At 36.8% G+C, this 19,072-nt stretch overlaps 1 protein-coding gene across 9 annotated transcripts in view; it reads left to right on the top strand.

Moving 5' to 3' along the window:
• The window catches only part of CLYBL (citramalyl-CoA lyase), a 264,498-nt gene that overhangs the window by 213,220 nt on the left and 32,206 nt on the right, over positions 1-19,072 (top strand). For 8 of the 9 annotated variants that reach the window (XM_060636775.3, XM_078432244.2, XM_060636774.3 and 5 more), the window contains exons 3-7: positions 1,634-1,822; positions 6,004-6,105; positions 7,817-7,910; positions 9,284-9,451; positions 14,021-14,145. In XM_060636775.3, the coding sequence (XP_060492758.1) occupies positions 1,634-1,822; positions 6,004-6,105; positions 7,817-7,910; positions 9,284-9,451; positions 14,021-14,145 (678 nt within the window). Of the gene's footprint in view, positions 1-1,633; positions 1,823-6,003; positions 6,106-7,816; positions 7,911-9,283; positions 9,452-14,020; positions 14,146-18,152; positions 18,404-19,072 lie in introns of those variants that run through there. The other variant, XM_060636777.2, reaches the window with a different exon arrangement.

The raw sequence follows: 19,072 nt of genomic DNA, 5'->3' as shown, positions 1-19,072 counted from the left end.
AGTGTGAGCTCTCTTGCTTTTGTCTAAGCTTGGCCTAATTATCAGCAGTCAGGGCTCTGTAAATCAGGGCTCCACAGAGCTGTCCTAAACTGGTCTCCGTACTCTGTTTCCAACTGACCTGACAACTCTAAGCCACTGTTTCCTCACACTGTTTAACTCAGACCACATTTGGAAGCCTTCCCTCCTCTTACTCGGTCGTAGACCTACATCCGTCTGCTTTAAATCTACTGTCCTGGCTTGTCTTGTTGATTAGACTTAGACCCAATATTGGCTCTAATAATTCTTTTTTTTTTTTTTTGTCTCCACTTTGGTTTGCTATTTTCCCAGATAAGTATTGCTGTTCAAATGGCTGTATATTGTTAAGACTTTTTTTTTAAACAACATTCATCAGCAGTGAGAAGCTTTAAAGTTTTATTAGTATCATAAAAACCCTTCCCAAATGAAACTACTTTTGATAAGTGTTCATTCTGACAATGAGAATTTGTTGAGGGCTGTTGGCAAGTTGGAGGAATTTGTTTTTGAAACTGAAATTGGCAGGAAGTAATGACCCCAAGTGCTTTCTTTCTCTTAACTCCAACCCCCAGCCCTCAATGTGCTCCTTTCTCTCCCCACCCCCTTCCCCACCTTCAACACCCGAACTCAGAGGCAATAAATAACATGTTTGGTTTCATACAGTTTTTCTAAGGACAATTCATACACTGAAACAGGCTTCAACCTTTCAGCTTTTCCTAACTATGGAGTATAGACTGTCAACTCAGAAAAAAATGTATTTGTCTTCCACTTCATGAGGGGATTTCTTGGTGATATTATTGCCTTACATCTGAATAAGTTGGAGCTTTTTTGTACTGTGGAATGTCATTTTCCTATAAGTGCCTTCTTAATTGAATGTCAAAATTCAACTAGTTGCAAAAAAATTTTGAGTTAAAAACATGATGCATATGGAAAGAGGAAAACAAATCCTTATTTTTTCCCTAATGTGACTATGCCAACAGATGAGACTACAATTATCCAAATGTTATGTAGTTCCTTATATTTATTAAACGAGAAAATGCAGGTAGAAAACTGAACCATGCCTAGAGCTTAGTAAATGCTCAATAAATGTTATGTATTAATTATTTCACCTTTCAAGTTGGGAAGAAATGCTAATGAGAAAGAGGACAGTATTATTTAGAAGTGCACCAAGAGTGCTTGGGTGGCTAGTCAGTTAAGCGTCCAACTTCAGCTCAGGTCATGATCTCACAGCTCATGGGTTGAAGCCCTGTGTCAAGCTTGCTGCTGTCAGTGCAGAGCCTGCTTTGGATCTTTTGTCCCCACACCCCTCTCTGCCCCTTTCCCGCTTGCACTCTCTCAAAAATAAATAAATCTTTAAAAAAGAAAAAAGAAGTGCACCAGTATGCATTACAGTGGCTGTCATCTCTGTTATAGTCATCTTGAATGAAGTCTGGAAATCAATCACTTGTCTGTCAGATCGGACAACTTGCTTCCAATACCATTTATGTGCTAGACAGGAAATGTGTAGATACAATCATGGTGCTCAGACTCTGAATCCATATAGCAGACTTACGGTCAGTAGGACTGTGTTTCCTCTCAGTGATAAATAAACTTAAGAGATACGTTTTATCGACACTTACAGAATGAAGCTCGATCGAGAATAGTAAAAACTCTTGAAGACTTTGATCTGGGCCCAACTGAAAAGTGTGTGAGGGTCAACTCGGTGTCCAGCGGTCTGGCCGAAGAAGACCTGGAGATCCTCCTGCAATCCCGGGTCCTTCCTTCTAGCCTGATGCTGCCAAAGGTCGAAGGTCCTGAAGAAATCCAGTGGGTGAGTAGCTAATGCTTTGCTTTAATTAAAGACTCAGGAGCAGCTATGAAGGAGTAGCAGAAAGGAAGGATTTGGGTGCTGCAGATTTTGAAAACACGTACACGGAACAGAGAAAAAGGGAGCTGAGGAAAAGAGGGGAGTGCAAGAGACTATTGCCTTCACACAAGGGGAGCCTGGCTTTACCCAGCGTGTTCAGAGGAACAACTCCGCTCTTGGGATGATGCTTCTGCACCCTACTCAGATTTGCGGCTTGGACAGGACAGCCTCCTCAGTCTTTGGAATCTAGCTTTTGCCTGAGAATTGGATCACACCTCACACCCTGCCAGGCCCTAACCTCCACCTGAAAGAGCAGGGAAATAAATGGCTGTTACCCAGGTTCATTTGAAGTCTTCATACACAGCGAAAGCACATTAGCCACGAATGAAAAAATGACCCTAGAGGAGGAGAGGGAAAGGTCACTCCTGAGGGCAACTAGAGGAATAAACAGGAAGCTTTTAACTAGTGGTTTTAATTAGCACAGATATTATTTCCTGAACAGCTCTCCAGTTCGTCCTTTTTTAAATTGCTGACAGGTGTGTTTGTGTTTCACGACAGACTTTTCAGCCAATAAAAACCTGGCATGTCAAATTACTTAAGAAAACTTTGAAATGGGCCTAATTATACTATGATTGTTTTAATTGTTAAAGTAGGGGGAGGCTAGATTTTATTTAGGAGTTGCTATGATTTTGCAGATCTCTGCTGAATAAAATAACTGTCCATTGTGCCCCTCCAGGGCAGACAGGCTGTGACTCATCAGTGCTGGAAGCTTGGTAAGGGCATGTGGACAGTGGTGATTTTAAAGCCACATCTGGGATTATCTCTAAGGCTGTGGCTGCAAATACAGCAATACAATGAATAGTTGTAACACCTGAGAAAACCATTCCCTTTTCTAATGCACGTAGATGCCTTGGATCTATACTTTCCAATGCTAGAGCCACCTGCCACATGTGGCTACTGAGCGCTTGAAATGTGGCAAGTCCAAATTGAGATGTGCTATAAGTGTGAAATACACACGGGATTTTGAAGACTTAGGAGCCCTCTCCCCCCAAAAGACTGTAAATTATCTCAATAATTTTTATATTGATCACATGTTGAAATGACTATATGTCAGATTGGGCAATAAACATTATTTTCTTTAAGATTTTTTTTTGTTTTACTCCTGAAACCCATATTACATTATATGTTAACTAACTAGAATTTAAATAAAAATTTGAAAAGAAAAAGAAAAGCAGGCTACAAAAAAAATGAATAAATAAAAATAAAGAATAAAGTTTTTTTTTTTTAAGTATTCTCTACACCCATCATGGGGCTTGAACTCACAACCCTGAGATCAAGAGTTGCACGCTACACCAGACCAAGCCATCCAGGCGCCCCAGGTTGAATAGACATTATTAAAACCACATTCACCTGTTTCGTTTTACTCTTTTAATGTAGCTACTAGAAAATTTAGAATTACATATGTAGCTGCCATTCGGTTTCTGTTGGACAGCTCCGTGTTGGAGTCTTCTTGAAGACCCACGTTCAAGGACCCATATTTACTGTCTAAACTGGAGTTCGTCTCTCCAAGGTCACCCCTCAGAAGCTGGGAGATACTGGTTATAGTAGGTTACACTCTCTGAGGCCTCCTACCCCATTTGAACATGTCTTAAATGGATTGAAACGGAATCTGAAGCCACTGTTCCCTTTTGGTTTCATAGTTAATGCCTATTTATCACCATTATTACCCTTCATTTAAGAGACGAGGACCCACCCCAGCCTTCAGCTACAGCTCCTGTTCACTGTTTTAAATCCTTGGATAGAAATAGGATTTCTAGTTAACAGAAGTCTTTTGGGCTGTTTATTTTTTCCTCTCCGTTTGTATTTATGTGAAGCATAAAACCCAGAGCCTGATGCACAACTGAAAGATGGGCTTCCTTGTTTTCTTTTGTGTGAGAATCTCTTGCTGGTCTTTTGTCGCTAGTGTGGGTTCTTGTTTGACTGGCACGGCTTATTGGACTATAACAAGCGTGACTCTGCCTCCTTTGTCGCGGGACAATTCTCCCACAAATCCCGAACAGTGTGCATTCTTCCAACACACTATTGGGTGTGCACTGGAATTGAAAGAATTGCTGAGCCCTGCTACTTCATCTCCTCCCCAATCTCTTTGTGATTTTTTCCCCTTCTTTTCCTCCACCCCCTTCCCCCTTCCCCTCCACCTCACTGAAATGAACACTTTACCAGGCCGGAAACATTTAATCGTCTCCTTTTGAAAAAATTAATTGAAACTTCTCCACTAGTTACCTTTTGTGTCAGTACTTAATGCAATTTTTTAAGAAAGAAGGGGAGGAGGAGAAGGAGAATGGGCTAGAATATTTAATGTTCAAATGCCCCTATTGGCTTAAAAACAAAAAAGCATTAGAGATTTTTTTGTAAGAACAGGAAACATAAAGTATTTAACTAGTTTTAAACTTCATGATTTTCGTAGTTATAACTGTGATCACAAAGAATGGGGCAAGTAATGTTGCAAGTTTCTTCTTCTTCTTTTTTTTTTTTTAATGAGGAAAAAAGTTCCTCCAGCGCATATATAACCCCAGAACCACTAATATTTCATTACCCATTTTCTGGCTTAAATGTGACATAAATTATGTTTTCTTTTCATTTACACGGAATATTATCCATTTTGTCTCCTTCAATTGTAGCCCTCTTTCTTGCTATTTTGGTTGAGTTATTCCTTCCCTTGAAAAGTTACTAAGGAGGTGACGATGATGGTGTCTGAGGAGGGGAGGAGCCGTGGAGCAACTGGGAATAATTCTTCATTACTGAAAGCTGTGATTTATTTTAGCCTAATTGTAAAGTTACTGCAAATTGCTCAAAAGCTTTTTAAAGATCCCAGTGATTAGATTTTTTTAGAGGGGGGGGGCTGCTGCACAAGCAAGGAGGGGGCAGCTAAAAGGGGAAATAACACCTCTAATCCTGCTTCTGGTAAATAGGCTGCCAGCTTTTAAAATGAGTTTCCTTTCTATTAGTCAGAATATTATGCTAAGCCTTAAGCATTAGTTTTTTTATGTTGCCATAGCAGCCCTATTCCTGCAGGGTGGTGACCTCCGATGATTACAGTACAAAGCTTATAGGGTCTTGAAACCCCCTTTGAAGATGAAAAGTCTTTGATGGTTTATATTTATGCAAATCTCTTAGATATGATTTACCCAACTGAGACTGAATGGAGAGATGATTAAAATTCCCTTTTCCTTTGATATCCATTAATGGCTGAATATTCCTTAAATTTAAAATGGATATATATGTTTTCATCTTTATTTACAAAAATATCTTTGTCATACCTGTGTGTGTTTTTTTTTATCTCCCTACATCTTATTAGATCTAGATAGACATAATAGATTTACAATTTAGAGTGTGGTGGGTTTTTTTTTTTTCCTTTTGAAAGGGGGGGGTGGTGGTGGTGGAGATCTGTGCAAGAGCTTTTGTATGTTTCCAGATGATAGATTTTGGAATTTGGGCTACCCCACTGGCAGCACAGAGCTAGCTGTGAACTGGTCTCATGGAAAAAATTGGCGAGCTTTGGTCTTCAAAGAATTAAACTTCCTTTTTAAGGTCTTCCTAGGTAAGCTAAAAAATTATGAAGAAAAACCTTCTGAACAAAGGATAATGGTGCTATAATGAATAATGTGGGTGCCACGCAGAAGGCTGCTGAACAGTTACACTGATGTCAGTGCCTGGTCCAAAACAAAAACAGAAAGGCAGGTAGAGCAACACTTTGCTGTTTTGGGGGCCTACCATTTGCATTTAACGACGTGAAGGCTAGAGGTCTTAAGCAAATATGTTTTTAAGAAAAGCATTTAAACTCCAGAATCTCTCTTTCCACTTCTAACTCCTAGGCCTCAAATTACTCCTTTGGGGGGAAAAAAAAATTAGAATGCTTGAAGTTTTACTATTCAGTTTGGTGGAACTTTGTTACCTTTTTCCTTTGGTCTTTCGTCCTGTTTTTGTTTTGTTTTGTTCTGTTTTAATTCTTTTTTTTTGTGTACGAAATAAGCTGGGATATTACTTCCTTAGGCCAAAGACTTGAATACTACTTTTGTGACTAACATTTTAGTGATTGTACATTTTTTTCCCCTACTAATCACCTATGACACTTTTGGTTTTAGTTTTCAGACAAATTTTCATTCTACTTAAAAGGCCGAAAACTTGAACAACCTATGAATTTAATCCCTTTTGTGGAAACTGCAATGGGTTTGCTCAATTTTAAGGTAAGAAAACATAATGTGACTAATAAGTTAGTATTTTATTTACTACCTAAAGAGAACTTCTGTTCTCTTGACATCTACTTAAACTATTTTTCTAGAAATATTTTTAAAGCAAAGTAAACCTTGAGCACCATTTATTGCCTATAATAATCCAAAATCAGGCTGTGAGCATCTTAGAAGACAAAGAGATTGCTCAAGTAGCAAGGGAAAACTTCCCAGACCTAAATATTTAAATGAAATGTCTATATATTCTTATTTTAATTAAATAAACATATGTAAACATATGCTTTGAATTACTATATTTATAGTTGAAATGTACATGAAAATGTATTTTGTTGCCCTTATGAATTAACTTTCAATTATTCTTTTGTATACAATTGCCTTCTATTGGGAAATTTTCTGGCCTCTTTGTAGCAACGTTAGCCATAATGCCTACTATATAAGATTGCTATTTGTAGGTTAGTATACACCAGTAAGTTGTAGTATATTATTTCAGTTTGCCACATTAGAACATAAAGTATTTCCCAGTACACATTCAGGAAGATTAGCTGAGCCAGGGGTTTTCCAGCATTGTTTAAGCTGCCTTAAACAATTTGCCTTAACAATTTCATGGCTACCTTGTTTCCTCCCTTTTATCACTGATCATTTAAACTGTTTTCCAAAATATGTCTCCCATTTCACCTGACTTGTTAACATCAATGTAGCACCCCGTTTCAGAGGGCAGGAGAGAAGAAGTCCCTAAAAACAAAGAAAAAAGATAGTTGAACTGCCTTAGATAATATGGGAGTAAACGCTCTGAGAGGAAACTTTGAGACCTACTGGACCTTGCAGGAGGGCCAGGGGGCACATGTTTGGGAGCCGCTTCCAGCCTCATGATCAGCATGTTTACACCACTGACCACAGATTCTTCCAGCCTGCCCCACAGTTCTGAGATACAATCAAAGCATATCCCTTAGATGCAACTAGATTCATACAATGATTGAATTCTAAACTCTGTTGTACCGTTATATGCCATAGTGTACTTAGAGCACTTACAGCCTCTGAAATTAATCAACAGTGTGCTCACCCCATTTTCATGTCTTCCCCACCCACATGCTGAATCTCCACCTTTGTTAATTCAGTTCCAGCTATGACAAATGTTATTAATCTTTATTTTCACATAGAAATATGGAAGTTGCTAATTAATACATCTTGGATGTCTTGTTTCATTTTTATTTTCCCCTCTGGAATTGTAGATTTTTGTATGTCTTTAGTCCTGAGGCCATTTACTAAGAAATCCTGATCCTAATGCAAATAATCCAGTGAATTTGATTTAAAAATTCTTCTTATGTTTTATGTTTATTGTTTGAGAGTCTCTTAAAGCAAGAATGAATTTTGGAAAAGCAGAAATAATTTATAGTACAATCAAAATGAGTTAATTCAAAGTTTCTCTAGAAATTAGATGAACTACGATTTGAATATTATATTAAAATACATTTATGACTATATTCCTACAGTCCATTAAGCAAAGCAAATCTATACAACATACTTATCTTGGACAATATTAAATGCCTTTGAAAAGAAGTGAATTTGGACTGCATTTTTAGGGCTGCTAGTTTGCTTTCAGCCAAACTGTGTGAAGAGTTGGATCTTTCTGTCACTTAAATACATCATGCTGCTTCTCTCCAAACTGTTCACTTCCTGTGAGATTTGGTTCTGTTCTGTTCCTTCACAGACCGTGTGTGAAGAAGCACTAAAGACCGGACCTCAAGTGGGTCTTTTCCTAGATGCTGTTGTTTTTGGAGGAGAAGACTTTCGAGCCAGCATAGGTATCACATTTCTCTCTCTCTCTTTTTCAATCTCTATGTGTGCATGCGTGTGTGCGTGCATGTGTGTGTGCGTGCGTGCGTGTGTATGGATGGATGTATTTTTTCTTTGCCCCTTCATGAATGGACATTTACATGACAATATATATTTACCAACCATGACAATGGTTGTTCAGCTGAATGGGCAATACTTTCTGATAATTTAGGGCCCCTCAGAGCTGTCCTGCTTCCAGAACACTACATTATTACTTCTGTTCATGTATAAAATAATAAAAAGCCTGTTGCAACCTCAGATGTGGTTCAGGAACATATGACATCTACTTTGTACATAATAATATATGAACAACCTCTCCATTGCTTAAATATTTTATTTTCACATCAGTATGAGGGCTGTCTAGGCTTCTAACACAAATTTAAAGCAATTTCACATTTGCTTTAATGAATCATTTTCTACACTAAATGTAGTATGCAAATATTATTTAAAATAGATCCTAAATTCCTCCTAAAGTATATTTCAGAACTCTTCTTATTAAACATTTATTGAGATAGCATGCTAGTTTCCACTGATCTTCCCCATCCGTTGGGTACTATGCCTCTGGTCTGGGTACAGGGATAACTAGAGACTGTGGACATGCCTAGAAAAGAGGCCAAGGCCACAAAGCATTTGCAGAACCACAGTTCCAGTGGCCTCAATACTGGCGCTTTCCCTGAGCAGTGTCACGGTCCAAATAGAAACAGTGATACTCCATACACACCCGCTCCTAGGGTGAAAGAAAAGGAACTTATTTTAATACCAGCCTTTCCAGGAGACTTTTGTGTTTCCGACAGTTCAGCGGACACTTTCTGCCTCTTTCAAAATGAGTGCCCTTCCGTTTCCCCAAGTTCTTCGTCCAAACCCTGAAGCTGCTCTATTTGGCTCAGAACCTTAGTTATGGCAGGACACTGCAACCACAGCACGCAAATTTCTGTGCTCGGTGAGAGAAGTTAACCATTTCCTTGCACAGCCACTCGGCCACCTTTTGTGGTGCTGTCTTTGGATTAATACTTTCCAAGCAATGGCAAGAAGGAAAAAATATACCAGAAGTAATTTGGGACCCATCATTTGTGATTCTATCTCCTGAGATACAGGAGGGGCCTTTTCTTACTCCACACACAAGTAATGACACTGAACTATGCCTTCCAAGAGAAATAGACACATATGAAATTTAATTCTGCATCCACATATCCCTTTCTTCGTCTATACTAGAATCATAGTTTTGCTGGGAAGCAGTTCCCAGGATGACATAGATGTCTTTACAAAGGGAGTTTCTACAATAGATGGCTGGGTTTGGTTTCCAGAGTTAATGTCTCCCTTTGCTGTCAACATCCCATTTCAGGTGCAACAAGTGGTAAAGAAGCCCAAGATATTCTGTACGCCCGACAAAAGATTATTGTTATAGCGAAGGCCTTCGGTCTGCAGGCCATAGATCTGGTGTACATCGACTTTCGAGATGGAGAGGGGCTCCTCAGGCAGTCCAGGGAAGGAGCCGCAATGGGGTTTACCGGTATGACTCTTGATGACATCTTAGAAGCAGTATCTAAATTCGCAAACACTCCATAAAGGTAGAACTACAACCAGAAAGTCGTGTTTCTGTTGCAGCCGCATGTCTCTTATACTTATTCTGTCTGGCGTGTGAAAAAGCCATCTAGGGCAAGAACCTGCTATATAAATGGTCATGGTTTCCTTTGGCTCCGCAAGTCAAAAAACAAAGCACTCGTTTTATTTTCTCTTTACATTAGTTACCACTTTTTTTCAAGTATTTTGTTTTTGCTGACCCTCAGGGAGGGATGAAGCTATTACAGAAGTGTTTTTGAGGGAATTGCCATAAGAACTTGGGTTGATGGGTAGAAGAAAATTTTCCTCCAACGTTCAAAATATTAATTCATTTCTGAAAAACAACAGTGATATCTTCTTTGATTTTTTTTTTTTTTTACTTTTATATTCTCCTGCCACTTCAAGCCCCTTCCTTCTGTCCCACCTCCCAGTACGTGTCTCTGCACCTGACGACACCTACGGGCATTGGCTGGCACTCAGATCAGTGGGTCCCCTGCAATCCCATCCTGGAGCGCAGGCAGATATCTCTTGATTGCTATGTCCGATCACTCAGATCCCCAGGAGTCTGGAGAGCAACCGAAAATTGTGTTTTTGCAATAGAAATCCATTTTTTTCAAAACCACAGTAGGATTCTACACACAAACACATGTCTGCGGTTGTGTTCACTCACACACACACGCAACTGCGGATAAGAAACACCATAAGCTCTTTTATTCTTATTTCTTCTGCTGCTGCAAGTTATAAGACCATCATGATCTGAAATGAACCCAGATAAGAAGGAAAAGAGACAAACATCCTTACTATCCCTTTTGTAAATATTTTTGAAATGCGGCCAGTTAGGGATTATGGAGATAAATATTTCATACAGTGACCTTCAATGTAAAAGATCTCTTAATGGATGGTGGTTTAACCCCAAATAAAATTAAACAACTTAAGAAACAATGTTAATGTTACATTAGAATTAAATGAAGCTCTGACATTTGTTTTTATGTTTTTAACATGAAGAGTCAAAATAAAATGTGATTCCACCGCCAAATTTGTTTAATAAACGAATGTGATCTCTTCTAGAGAAATAGTTTCCAGTCATCTGAACTATTAATAAATGAATTCTCCCTACATTTAATAGTGACTAAGAAAGAAAGAGTCCCTCTACCCCAGCCCTGAGGTTGTCCTTGTCTCTGTGGCGTGTTACACCTGCCTCTTTCCAATGACCAGTTAGGAATAGCCCAAATGGAAAAGTTGGAGAAACGCTCCATGAAATCTATCTAATAGACCTCGATGTTGTTGGTCTAAAATGTGTAGCACTGGCTGCCAAGCAGCCAGATGTTGCTGTGAAATGGGCACTAATTCAATAAAAAAATTTTTTTTTGAAAACACTGAATTGATGCTGGCCTGTGTCACCATCATTCCGTATAACCTGGGTGTCCTCAGCTACCTCTGGGGTAAATGTTTGCTCCAGAACTTGTAAAGGAGTTTGAGAATTTCTCCAAGAAACAGGACTGAATTAAATTGGTCCCTAATTCAATCGCAGAAGACAAGTTACTTCAAATCAGATTTAAATTTCTAGACTGTGCCCAACTCAGCGTGAGGAGCTTACGGGCTTGGCACTATTGTTTCTCAACAACAGGGAGTATTAAATCACACACACACACAAATGGAAGCAGGGGGAGAATGGGGAGGCACAGAGGGTACAGTGCCCATTATATATGCAAGTGAACAAGTCAGTAAAGTGGGGAGCTACACTTCATAACCATTTTGCAATTTTTAGAAAGAAGGGCTTTGTTGTCCCAATTATATTTCTACATACCAATAAAAGGTAATTAGTCTGATTATAAGATATGAGATTACTTGTAGTATTTTTAAACAATAAGGGCTTTCTTTGAGTATTTTAGACCCAGTTCTGATCTGTTTGTCCTAATTATTTGTCATTTAATTGCCATAACTTGGGCTTTGCACAGGAAGGGAGGACAGTGAGAAAGGAAGGAGGGACAGAAGGAAGGGGAAATACTCTATCTGAAGCAAGTGGCTGAAAGTTTTCAAATCAAATGGAAGTATTGTGATATCTGTAACGCTGATAAGGGACAGTCTGTGCCATAAGGATTTTCTGTACTTTTCAAAATTATATATTATTTTTAATGAGTTGTATTTTTTTAAAGTTAGCCATGCAGCAAACAGTAGGTTATAGTTTCTTTTCTGCAGTCATTATTTCACTGGGCCACAATCCATGCAGATTGATTTTAAATCAATGCATTGGCTCTATAAGTGGCTATTAACATTAGGAATTATTTTTATAAAAAGAAGCCAAAAATAAATCTTGGAATAAAGCTTCAACAGCTGACTTAGTCATCACAGGTATTCCAGTCCTGCATGCTGAGAAGAAAGATTATAAATATGAAGCACGGTAGGTTTTCTTCTTTTTTGCAGTCTTTTGTAGAAGACAAAAATGACACCATCATACAGTCACCTAAAAGACTTGACAGGTATTGATTTAAAGCACGATATATCAAGTGGTACTGTAAAAAGGATTTCATGGTCATAAATTTTAATGTCTTCCAATTTTGCACCCTCAGTAACTTGCCAATAACAGCTCTTCTGTATAAAATATTTGCTTCACTCCCACATGACATTAAAGTCTGATGTCCTGTTGTTGGGATATGTAAGAATCGACAAAAGATAACTTCATACATGGATGTTCATAAATTTCTGAAACTTAACACATATCTGAAAATTACCCTCATTACCTAAAAGATGGATACTTGCAAGCCATCCATGGTTTCAGAGCATTTCTAAATAGTTTGTTTTTCTCCTCAAGTCGTAGTGTCTGTACCAAGAAGTTCCCGTGAAATCTGGCTTTTAACACATCAGTATAAATTATGTACATAAATTATAAAATTCAGGACTAACAATTAGTACAAAATGACTACCAGAACTGATATCCTTTATTAATAATATTGTAACAACAATTAGATTACTTAAATATAATTGCAATACCTACTATTAAAAAAAGCTCTCATTTATCATCGCTGGTATTATTTGTTCCCTGAAATTATTCCTCAGTTTTAGTATATATGCTGCTGAAGCGAGCACAATTCCTCAAATAATTTAAAGCAGCTTTATTTGTATAGGGTTTTAATGTTGTATTAGTGTGCTGACAGATAAGAATGAAATAACAATGTGAAAGGGTTCTAATTCTGCTACTGTAAGAAAAGATACTGTTACATTTATTCATTTAAACTCTTTTCCTTGAAACACTAAGAATTTTTTTTTTAACAAATATTGGGTTTTTTCCTATTCAATAGAATAATGAGAGTAACAGGAATTGACCATTTTTAAAAACATCAAGAGTATAATTTGTACTGCCTAAATGTTAAAACAACTATTTCAAAAGCAAGACAAATTGATATATGGACAAATAAATTTAGGAGAGCAAATTATCATTAAGTGCACATTCATTTTTAAAGAACCAAATATGTCCATAACTTTATAATGTATGTAATAAAATATAACCTTGTCATTATTATATCATTAAATTATGTTGTATTTTATTAATGACCTGATTCAATTGCATACTTCCCTGATTGTTAAGTTGTTTCTTTTAATGACTTCATGATTTCATAGAACCCTGTGAGTCTTATGTTTGTGTAATGTTTTTACTTAAGATCCTTAAACTTAAGAAAGAAGCAGAAAGCTTTTTTAAAGCTATCACTACAGAGATAAGATTTCTTCTGGGGTATCTAAATATTGATAAAAGAAGGAAATATTGAGTCTTCATTCTATTTAAAAAAAGGGAAAATCTGGTTATGTTTTTGGGTAGAGAAACTTTCTGTAACTTTTTTACTTAAACATTTTAAAATGGAGTAATCTAGAGACCAAACCACTGTTCAAATTTGCCTTCTGTGTCACTGTACTGAATAAAATATTTTCATTGACATTCAGTTTTCTGTTGGTGGTTAGAAATGGCACACTGTATTCATCTATAAGAGAGAAAATGTTATTTTCTTAATATGTTATTATATGTTATTATAAGCCGCTATTTGACATCTGCTTCTGTAAGCTTTATGAAAACCAACAGACTACTCCTAAAAGAAATCATGGCAGGTGGGATAAATGATACAAAATAAGCAAAAGACAACTTGTAAAATTTGGAAGAGTTATATCATTTTTTTATACTTTAAAAATAATCACTCTAATTTGCAGTTATTATCCTTTAAAGTTTCTGCCAAAGGATTAGCCAGCGAGCTGCCAGTCTACCCACCTGTAACTAAAAATTAGAGATTATCTGCGCTAAGGTGGTATTTCTATAGGATAGGAAACACAATTATTCCCATTCTTCTAGGTTTCTTATGTGGTATTCTGGAAAAGCCTGCCAGATTGCAGTTCCTTTCTTTTTAAAAAGTTGTAAAATATTAGTTATTTTGCGTACAGTCTGTGAGGCATTAGGAGGCTTTCCTGGTTGAAACATTTTGTTTGAACATCTGTTTGTTGTTTTGTGTTTCCGGTGTTATTAATCTTCTTGTAGGTAAGCAGGTGATACACCCTAACCAAATTGCCGTGGTTCAGGAACAGTTTTCTCCTTCCCCTGAAAAGATTAAGTGGGCTGAAGAACTGATCGCTGCCTTTAAAGAACATCAACAATTAGGAAAGGTAAACGTTTTCTTAATACCTTGGGTGAAACTGGTGTTTAAAATGCCGTGGGGAAAAATATAAAAAATATGTTGTTTCATTTGTTCCAAAAACCATTGCATTGAGAGGGGTAAGTTATGGGGGCAGGGGGACAGCATTCACCAGTGAGAAATTCACTTCAGGTAAATTGGCCCTTCCATGTTTCTGAATATTTCGCAAACTGGCCCTCAAGTCTCTCTATAGTTTATTCTGTTCATAAACTATATTGGAAGCCTTTGAGAAAATAGAAGTCTGTTTAGTTTTTCTCTACAGACTCAGATACAACCAACATTCATAGGAAAATAATTTTAGATCAAAGTGAGAGCAAGTTGTAATGAAATAAACACAGTTTGATCAAATGGTCCTTGTGGAGAGAAGAAATAAATTCCAATTTATATTAATTTCGGGGCAAAAATGTACCAAAATCTCCTCCGGTTGAGTCATTTAAGAGTGGGAGGTTGTATATGTGTCTGTACCAATTTCTGGACCTGAGATTTGGATAGAATGGAGAGCAAATTAACGCTGGAGTACGGTTGTTCCTAATTTAGTGCATCATTGAGCCTCGCGTTTCCTGCTCTGTGGGTTTCTGCTATGTAAATATTGCAGTAGTGATGCGCAATCTGTCTCCACTTTGTGCCAGTAACACTTAAATTAGGTGTCGCCTGAAGGAAGATTTTATGCTACTCACAGCATTGTCAGTTAATTATCTTAAAGGTTATTTGCAGTAATACCGTTTGACTCTTTTTAAGAGAATGGGGGGAAAGTTGCATTTATAAATCTATCCTAGAGGTAATATCTGAACTCGGCCTTGTTATTTACATAAGGAGTGGAGTTTTAATACCTACGATGCAAAAGTACTTAGGAGAGAAAGAATGTTGAAACATTACCAAGGTTCTAAATCTTAAACAGTCCCCTTTACAAAAAAAAAAAAAAAGACAAAACTGGCTCTGGGTGGTGAACTGGTGACATCAGTGTGAGACGTACCACTTAACACTTTTCACTGGCAGTAAAAACACCTAAAAATCCCGGGACTTGGAAATGAGGGTAACAGTATTAAGTGGGTCACTCCCTCTGCTCATTATGGATACCTGCCTTCAGCTCTGACCTTGCACACACGTTCACCCTCACACACAGGCTCATCTTTGCACAAACCTGCACTTAAAATCCAAAGGCAAAATATGTGATATTAGAAACATCCCATTTGGACTGACACCAATTTCAGGATAGTGTTCTTTGATTTCAAATCAGGAGTGGCTATTGGAAAAACACTGCAGTTTATAGAAAAATATTTCGAAGCTGACATTGTGTTTTATGTTCACTTCTATATCTTGACTCCAAAACCCAGGTGCTCCATGAATACACATAAGTATTTACCTAAGAGAAGAGCCATGTACTTTTCCATTCATACATACCAATAACTCCATCCACTCCCCTCTCCTGCCTGTGCCTATGCACACATTCACTAAATGTTTTACACCTCTCTGTGTGTACCTTCTGCCAGCTAAGAATATGCATGTGATAAATACTTCCTACTGAAATAATAAACTGAGGCAAGATATGGGTCATCAAAATGGCAGACCAAGCAGAGTTCCAGTTCTGGGTCAACACTGCCTCTGTTAGTCTACCCTGGTTTTCACATTGGATCACATCAAAGGATGCCTCTTGGTATTGTAAGCAGCTAGGAGTATGGGAGAGGTTACCCTAAATTTCGGTAGCCAACAAACAAAATTCAAACTAGAAACATACTCTTTTGCTGGCATTTCAGTTCTTGAATGAAAGCAAAAACACTTTTCCATCATATCTTAAAAGTATTGTTCCCAAACAAAATTGTCCCAAAGTGTCCTTGCCTTTTGATGATGGCAACTTAAATGTTAAATTCTGAACTGGCTTTTTTTTTTTTTTTTTTTAATAAGAAATGCTCTCTTGTTGGAGTATAAGCTTCCACAACAGTGTGACAGGACAGCTTTTCTGAACACAGAACCACAGAAATTAGAGCAGAAGGGAGACTTACTATTAGGTCATTTCCTCTCTGCCCCATTGCTGTTTGTTTCCTACAGCAAATTCTCCTGGTGCTTTGTCCAGCAAGGTTTAAATGATTCAAGTAATGGGGCTTCCAGTGGGGACATATGGTTATTTTATCCTGTTCGCATGTTTCTTTCACTTTGCCTATAAATTGGCTGGTCACAAAAATTGGGTCTGCAGGTAGGTGACTCTGGGTCTTGAAGGGTCTTGGGGTTTAAATAATGTGCGTTCTGTTTGTAAAGATTTAGTATAAATAGGTTGCTCAATTGTATAAAGTATTGCTTCCAACAAACATCTAATCTGTTTTATTTCAAATGTGAATCACTGATGAAAACATCTACCCTCAGATATTTTGTCCAAAGCACAGGTGACTCTCTCAACTACAGGAAACTGATAGTTTGTGTCCTAGTGAGACAGTTACAAATTTCCAAAAGACCTTTTTTTCCCCACTCGGATGAAAATTTCATTCAAGTAATGTTTTTAAGTAGAAATGACCCAAGAAACCAAAATTATATATTTTTGCCTTGCTCTACTTCTGCTTAAATTGTATTTAAAGTATATTCTGCCCTGAGACCAAAGCCATAGCTGAAGTTCACAGGTAATGCTGGTTCATTTGTGTTTTCTATAGTAATAATAATTATTCTTACTCCATAACTATAATAATTATTATCAAAAATAAAAGTTCTGCCTTTTCTTCTGTCCCTTCCAAATAACAAAATTTGTGGGAATACTTAGATCACAAGTAGGTAACTTACTGGAGTTCAGTTTGGTGTCACAGAATTTTTTGTTGTTTTATTTTAATTAGAAGATGTCCCCTTAGTCTAATGTCAGGTAAAAAATACTTTACATTAAAAAAAAATAATAATCTGCTCATATAATCTGTCACCATTCAGCGTAATGGTACCATTTGGGATAATGATACTAGTGACTGCTTTGTTTCAGGAAACTATAGATATTTATAGGCTAAAGAATTTTGCCTTGGCACAACAGTCCCCACGAATAGGAATTAGGCTATAGATTGACATTACAAGCTCACCTTTCTTGTAAAAATCTGTTGGAAAAGCTTAAAACATTTCACATACTCTATGCTCCTATTTTAATTCCCATAAGCTAAAATATGTCTAACTTGCAGACATGAGTCGTGAGATATATGTCCACAATATTAATCAAACTTGAGTCTTTCTCCAATCCTTCCAGAAAAATATATTTTGAGATATAACCTTCATGTCATTAATTATTTTAGCTTCAAATTATTGGTAGAAACTTTAGCCAGGATAAATCACTTTCCATGTGATTTACTTTAAATTTATAAAGGATTTTCTTAAAGGCTGATTTTGTTTCTGTTATTTTTTCCATATTAGTGGCAATTCCACTATTTGAAAATTCTCTGTTCAGAACTGAATTTAGAATTGCTTATTAAAAATATGATTTTGACAGTTCTTTTTTTATCAACTAAAAATTGTGCATAGTATGAATATTGGATAACTGAAATGAAAACATCTCAAGCAAATATTTAGTTTATGTCATGATATGTAACTTACATGTTAAGTACATATAAATATTTATGCAATATGTATACATTCATGTATTATGATATAGCATATTTTTTCATGTCTCTATTATAAACCCAGTGCTAAATGTTTTCTCTTTTCATATTCATTTCTTCTTGGGCAAAAAATGACAACTAAAGGAAATGATTAATAGGTAATTCTAGATATCTTAATATAAGAATTTACCATTCGTTTATAAATGGAGACTAACAGAAAAAATGTGAAAGAATAGCAAAGTATATTACATGTGATAGATTTTAAAGATACACTTTGCTAGAATATTCCTGTTTCTGCAGTATCCTACCACAAATATGGCTATGCATCATTTTCAGTTTTACTCAGATCATTATTATAGGTGCTTCATTTGGTTTTGGAAGGATTTCGTCTAACTTTTTCGTTATTTTCATTTGTTTACAGCTTCACAAGCTGGCTAAAAACCAAGGAAGAGGAAATGTTCCCCTTTAAAATCTAGGTTCAGTTAACAATTATAAAAGGTCAAAAACAAGGTCACTACTTGACATAATAACTGTAAACATCATCGAAACATTCTACTTTCACTTGCGAGAAAACAATAATGTAAATTAATAAGTTTACATTAATAAGCAAACCCTCTGCTGGAATATAAATTGGGAATTTATATCTTATTAAAGAAAGATTTTTTTTCCTCATGTGAGTCTTTTCATCTAGAGAATTACAAAGAATAATACCCACCCCCCTCCACATACTGAAAGCAAATTATTTTCATAGGTATCTGATTGCAGCTTATACACCTTTCATTTGTGTTTCCAAATGCAGGGCTTTACAAAAGAAATACTGTTTGGGCCAGATGGCCTTCTAGAAGACTCCCTGAGAGAACTCAGAAGTCTCTCTAGCCAAAAATATTGTTTCCGCTTATTCAAGTGCCAGAAATCCCACTGCCACTCTTTCACGCAGATCAAATAAACCATCTAAAGATTTGGTTGTTGTCTTTGTCAGCTGAAAGGGTTGATTCCACTAATAGACAACAGTGTACCCTCCCACACCCATGCGTCCCACCACCCACAGCCTTTCCCCCTTTATTTGTAAGCAGGAATACGAAAATCAGAACCGAGTGATGTCTGGTGAAAATGAAAGATGAAGGAACATAACCTTACTTTTGAGATGCATAGTTATTACATTTCTCCCTTTATTTCCTTGTTCATTTAATATTTTTACAATTATATGCCATAGATTTGACTTTAAAAAGTCAAATTCTTTAAAAAGCTGATAGTCTGCCAATGAGGACTTCAAGGCTGATATATGATTCACAACAAATTGCAGATCTAAACATGTATATCAAGGCAATACAGTTCTAGTGC

This window comes from Panthera onca, chromosome A1, assembly GCF_046562875.1.
Source record: "Panthera onca isolate mPanOnc1 chromosome A1, mPanOnc1 haplotype 2, whole genome shotgun sequence".
In the NCBI taxonomy this organism is placed as follows: domain Eukaryota; kingdom Metazoa; phylum Chordata; class Mammalia; order Carnivora; family Felidae; genus Panthera; species Panthera onca.
This window is presented reverse-complemented; position numbering and strand designations above follow the sequence as displayed.